Source organism: Ictalurus furcatus, chromosome 10 (genome assembly GCF_023375685.1).
Source record: "Ictalurus furcatus strain D&B chromosome 10, Billie_1.0, whole genome shotgun sequence".
NCBI lineage: Eukaryota > Metazoa > Chordata > Actinopteri > Siluriformes > Ictaluridae > Ictalurus > Ictalurus furcatus.
Genome location: NC_071264.1, coordinates 308,296 through 314,295, shown reverse-complemented (window position 1 = coordinate 314,295; position 6,000 = coordinate 308,296). Strand labels below are relative to the sequence as shown.

The 6,000-nt window shown below is 41.7% G+C and overlaps 1 protein-coding gene and 1 pseudogene across 1 annotated transcript; one reads left to right on the top strand and one right to left on the bottom strand.

Moving 5' to 3' along the window:
* Positions 1–523: 523 nt before the first annotated feature.
* On the bottom strand, positions 524–2,325 carry LOC128613808 (succinate receptor 1-like; annotated as a pseudogene).
* A 1,538-nt stretch (positions 2,326–3,863) lies between these two features.
* Positions 3,864–5,939, top strand: LOC128614056 (kelch-like protein 10). Its single transcript, XM_053635329.1, has one exon. The coding sequence runs from the start codon at positions 4,117–4,119 to the stop codon at positions 5,905–5,907; it is 1,791 nt and encodes a 596-aa protein (XP_053491304.1). The 5' UTR covers positions 3,864–4,116; the 3' UTR covers positions 5,908–5,939.
* Positions 5,940–6,000: the final 61 nt, after the last annotated feature.

Sequence of the window (6,000 nt, the reverse complement as noted above, 5' to 3'; positions counted from 1 at the left end):
TTGTTTTAGAAATGTACTTCTTAATGCTTGTCCTTCCAGTTTTTTATTAATTAGTAGCCCTTATTTTATTATTTTTATCGCATTCTTGCACAGAATTCCACTGGAGGAAAAAATTATATAAATAACTATTGAAAACACTATCATATTGAAGAAACTCCATATTTTTATTCATAGTTTAGTAGTAACTACACATGTTCTAGTGGAATAATAATACTTTACTGCTGAGACAATAGCTCCACCTACAGGAAGATGTCTGCAAATAACTCTACAGTACATGTCTATTTTAATTTTGGCTATGTGTAACATTTAAATTGACAGAGTAATAGGAACTCCATCCATCTTCCACGGCTTACTCCTTTTCAGGGTCGCGGGGGAACCTGGAGCCTATCCCAGGGAGCATCGGGCACAAGGCAGGGTACACTCTGGACAGGGTGCCAGTCCATCGCAGGGCACATTCACACACCCATTTATACACTACGGACACTTTAGACACGCCAATCAGCCTACCATGTGTGTCTTTGAACTGGGGAAGGAAACGGGAGTACCCGGTTGCCAAAAACATTTTCAGTACACCTTGGTATAGATTTTACAAGTCTCTAGAACTGTACTGAAGCATTATTCTTATAGAAGAGATTTACTTCATTTGTTTTGATGATGGTAGCAAGCAGTGTCTAACACTGGCAGTTGCATTGCGATTTGATTACTGTGAAGATTATAGCATATGATTTACATTTTAATACTTAAAACACCAAGGTGTACTGAAAATGTTTTTGGCAATGTTCTACTAAGACACTTTATATCGGCTTTTGCTTTAATTTGCCAGCCAACTGTGAATAAATATTCACAACAGTCAGATTTCAAAGCAAGGCAATTGTTATCAATGCTGTCTTTGCTTGATAGGTCATACTTGCTTGTAGTGCAACCATTAGCATCCTTTTAAGCTGCCTCCACTTGTCTTGCAGTGCTTCCTTAAAGCTGTCCGTCATGAGGAAGTAAAACACTGGGAAGATGACACTGAGCCTATGCAATTAGCCGTGTCACTGCGAAAACCGAATTGATGTAGTCTACGATGCACGGTGACAAATTTAATTCAGGAAGCCGAGAGGCAATGCGCACAATCCTCATTATATGGATGGGTGTGTAGAGCACCAGAAACATGATTGCCACAGCCCCACGATTCTTACTGGCCTTTGGAAGGATGTCGCATGCATTTCCTCTCTTTTCATGAGTACAGAAACCATGCTTTGTGATGATAGAAACAAACCCACCAGGGGCATCACATATCCAGTTATTTTGAGCACTATGCTGTAAATCAGAATAACTCTGGCCACTCCAAGGCTTGCAAAATCACCACACACTGTCCAGCCATTGTCCTCCAAGTCCTGGATAATGAAGTCTATGAGGGGAGCAATTTGAGCATTTACCAAGATCCAGTTCAGTATGGTGATGCACAATGAGGCCTTGAGTGTCAACAGGATGTGTTCTCGCTGTGGGTGACATGCAACAAGAACCGGTCCACACTTACACGCATCATGAAAAGGATGCTAGAGTACAAGTTCACATGGAGGATGTAGCGATTGACCATGCATAGTGAAGTATTGAGTTTCTTCTGGTTGTAAGCGTAGTTATAGGACAGCTCAGGTAAAGTACACAGGTAGATGAGAAGAGACACAGACAGGTTAAACAGGTACAAGTTTGTTGACTTCCAAGCAGGGAGGCAAAAGATATAGCTTAGGACCTGCACTAGGTTTCTGATGAAGCCAATAGTAAATTCCAGACCATACACTGGCGAGAGGTAATATCTTTCTAATAATGGAGCAATGACACTACAGCAGTTGTCCTGCAGCCATAAAAAAACTAGTGTATATATAATTACTGTACATAAAGGGTTCTATTTTCATGTTATTTAGTTTGCTGGTTAACACTAGAATGATGCTTTTTTTTTTGGGCGGATTAAAAGAATTCACTCTTGAACTCTCTTGCTATTTTTGTGGACATAAATAAATGCTCTGTGCTAATGTGTGTGGAACAGTGCAGAAGGAGTTATGATGTACAGAATCTACACAATGTGATTTTCAAATCCATTTTGGTCCAAAAATGGACATGTATTACCCAAGGGATAAGATTTTTCCCTGTTAAAGTTCAGATTTATAAGTGGTTTATTCAGTTGCACACTAGGTTTAATTTTAACCAGCATTTAAATCCATGCCAGCTGAGACACACCATAAAAACACATGCCCATCCAGTCTACTATATATTCTATACACACAAGTGAAGCATAAACTTCACAGTCAGTAGTGTCACATGTGCTTCCACATTCCACATTTCTTGACCTCCCTTAGATGCCTTAGTTTTAATTTGATCTGCTCTGAAATTATGTTCTCAAAACAATAAAAAATAATTAGAGTTTGTATGAAGCAGATTATTTATTATTCTCAGGTGTGGGGCTTTAATTCTTTTTAAGCTTTCAACCCTATTTTGATTCATAAATTGTTTTAATTTATTAGCAAAACTGCACAATTTAGAATGAATGTTGTATTTGACAGTGTTGAAAGAGTTGCTGTGAACTTAAGTTCAGAGGCATCAAGATTAAAAATGTTCACTTGTCCAAATGTTGTACATAAACATATACAGTGGGGTCAAAAAGTCTGACCTTTTTTTCTGAGGTTTTTTCATTTAAAATTTGAAATCAACAGAAGGTCATGAAAATTCACAATGAGTCACAACTAGTGATTGGGATGAATAGGTTGTACAGTATTGTCCCATTAGCTCAGGTATTCCAGGTATGTCAAGTATGTAATACTGTTCATTATTGTAGCAGGTGGGGAGTTGGTTTAGCGGAAGTCTGCAGAGGGTCTGTGCTTATTTTCGTTTTCTTATATGAACAAGCTGTTCTCTCTCTCTCGTGTGTGTGTGTGTGTGTGTGTGTGTGTGTGTGTGTGTGTGTGTGTGTGTGTGTGTGTGTGTGTGTGTGTGTGTGTGTGTGTGTGTGTGTGTGTGGTTTAGAGGTGAAGAGACAGGACACAATCCCATGAGATCAGCGTGTTTATTAGGGCATATACAAAAAACATAGTCATGAATCAAAGTATAGTCAGTTAAAAAGATTAAACTATTGAACTGGTAAAGAAGAACCCACATTTCTATAAAACACTAGTTTAACCTCCTGGGAAACTGCTCTACCCTGGAAATAATCTAAATTTAATCCGTAGCAATAAATAATTTCAAGACATGTGGTCATGATTCTTACAGAACAATGAGAAATAGTTCCTTTCTACACCTCTCTTTAGATCAAATATTTATTCTTGTTACAAATATAACGTTAGAAATCTTCATCCTTAATTCTCTAGCAGGAAAAAAAGTGTTATTTAGAGTGTGTAGTGTAATGATATAAAATATCATATGACACTTTTTGTAATAAAGTAATATCTGTAATAAAACCTACGTAGGCCACACTAAGTAAAGAACATAATTAGCATTTCATTTAAAATGTCATGGCGTCAAAACTTATAGCAGTGTTCATCAGTTCAGAATTTATTTCTGGTGTAAAACAGCTAAAAGTTTTAAAAGGTTACTTAAAGTGGACAAGTTTAATTACTTTTCTCACCAAAAAGCTGGAAAGGTAATGTTTATCTGTATAAACATACATCTCTCTCTCTCTCTCTCTCTCTCTCTCTCTCTATCTATCTATAAAGCTATTAAACAAACAAATAAATAAAAAAATACAGCCATTATTAATTATTTCATCATCAATATTTAATCATTTTAATGTAGGATTAATTCTACTTGGGAAATTCACCCTGGGAGGTGGGTTTTTTTTTTAACAGGAAAATAAATGGTTCTTTACACCAGACTTGTGCATTTTGGACATGCGCAGGATTTAAAGCTGTTTTTAAAGCATTTCACAGAGACTGATCCTGTACTGCAGGTTTCTGTCAGGTTCACTGCATCCTGTATGTATCCGTGGTTACAAAATTAGAATTGGAACCTTGGAATCATGAGCTGTTATTATTCTGAAATGTGGAATCAGAACATTCCGAGTTGAAAAGCTGATCTGCATCAACACAATCCACATTCAGATGAATGTTGTACATTCAGTAGCTCTGACCTGCACAGAACATGAGTAAACAGGAAGAAGAGAAGGGAATGGAGAGGAAGGTAGACGGGATGTCCTGCAACATCATCAATGAGCTGCGGTTAAAGAAGCAGCTCTGTGATGCAGTCATCGTGGTGGACGGCGCCGAATTCCACGTGCACAAGATCATCCTGTGCGGCTGCAGCCCATACTTCATGGCTCTCTTCACCAACGGGGGGTACCCTCCTGATAAGCTCGGGTACAGCATCCCTAACGTTTCTGCCGAGATAATGGAGCTGATCGTGGAGTACGCGTATATAAGACGTGTTAACATCACGGAGAAAAACGTGTGTAAGCTGCTGATCGCTGCTGATTATCTGTTGGTGAACAGCCTGCTGAACGACTGCTGCACGTTCCTGAAGGCTCAGCTGTGTCCCGAGAACTGCGTTAACATCTGTCGTTTAGCTCACTCCTACTTCTGCGAGAAGTTGAAGCAGCAGGCCTTCCGGTTTATCTTGCACAACTTTGAGGAGATGGTGCGCCTCTCTGAGGAGTTCCTGGATCTGACGGTCGAGCAGCTGAGCGAGATCATCGAGAAGGACGAACTGAACGTGAAACAGGAGAGCGTGGTGTTTGAAGCCATCTTACAGTGGATCAAACATGCGCCATGGAAACGGAAAGCGCACATAGGAGTGTTACTGCCCAAGGTGCGTCTGGGGCTATTGACACACGATTACCTTATGAACAATGTGAGCAACAACGTTTTAGTGATGGACAACATGACATGTAAGCCGATCGTCACCAGAGTTCTGATGGGCATCGATGACCTCAACCCGAGCCTTCCCCTCAGCTCTGATCTCCAGAGACTCCGCCTGCCCAGCGCCGTTCTGCTGGCCATCGGTGGCTATGGCCACAAGAATCTCAATACCATAGAAGCGTATGATACGCGAGCAGCGCGCTGGGTCAACGTCACATGCAACGACGAGAGTCCACGAGCCTATCACGGGACGGTGTATCTGAACGGCTTCGTGTACTGCATCGGAGGATTCGACAGTGTGGATTTCCTCAACAGTGTGAGAAGGTTTGACCCCATCACCAGAACCTGGGCTCAGGTGAACCCCATGCACTCTTGCCGGTGTGACGTGAGCGTGTGTGTGCTGGACAGTCGTATCTATGCGATGGGAGGATTTGATGGCTTCGAACATCTGAATACAGTAGAGCGATATGAACCTGAGAATGATCGGTGGTGCATGATCGCGCCGATGCACGAACCAAGGGGTGATTCTAGCGCTACAGTACTGAATGGCAAAGTGTACATATGCGGAGGGTTTGACGGGAACAGGTGTTTGTTCACGGGGGAGTATTACAGTCCTCAGACGGGAGAGTGGACCCTCATCACCCCCATGATGATCAGAAGGCGTGGACTGGGCGTGGTTGCGTACGGAGGATGGGTTTACGCTGTCGGGGGAAATGATGGTGTTAATCAAATAAGCAATGTAGAAGTGTATAATCCTCAGACCAACGTGTGGACACAAGGTCCAGCCATGAACAACAAGCGCAGCAACTTCGGCATTGAGGTGCTGGACGATCTCCTGTTCGTTGCTGGTGGAGAGAACGGCACTACCACCATGGATGAAGCGGAGTGTTATGATAAGCAGACTTCTGAATGGCATGCAATCGAAAACATGGGGATTTCTCGCCGTGGTCTGAGCTGCTGTGTGCTGTCTGGTTTACCCAACATGGCAGAGTACGCTGCTCCCCGAGACGATCCCTACAGAGTCCCTCAGAGCTCACAGAGCACCAGAGGCTACCTCACACCTCCTGCCAATGTCTGAGACATACAAATAAACCTCTCCTTTCATCAGAATCCTTTTGTTCTCAAGAATCAAATTAACCACTCTGAAGCAGTCAAACTACTGAATTTGCCT

Excerpts from the sequence above, each read along its gene's own strand:
- LOC128614056 (XM_053635329.1), top strand. The coding sequence starts at position 4,117 with ATGAGTAAACAGGAAGAAGAGAAGGGAATGGAGAGGAAGGTAGACGGG.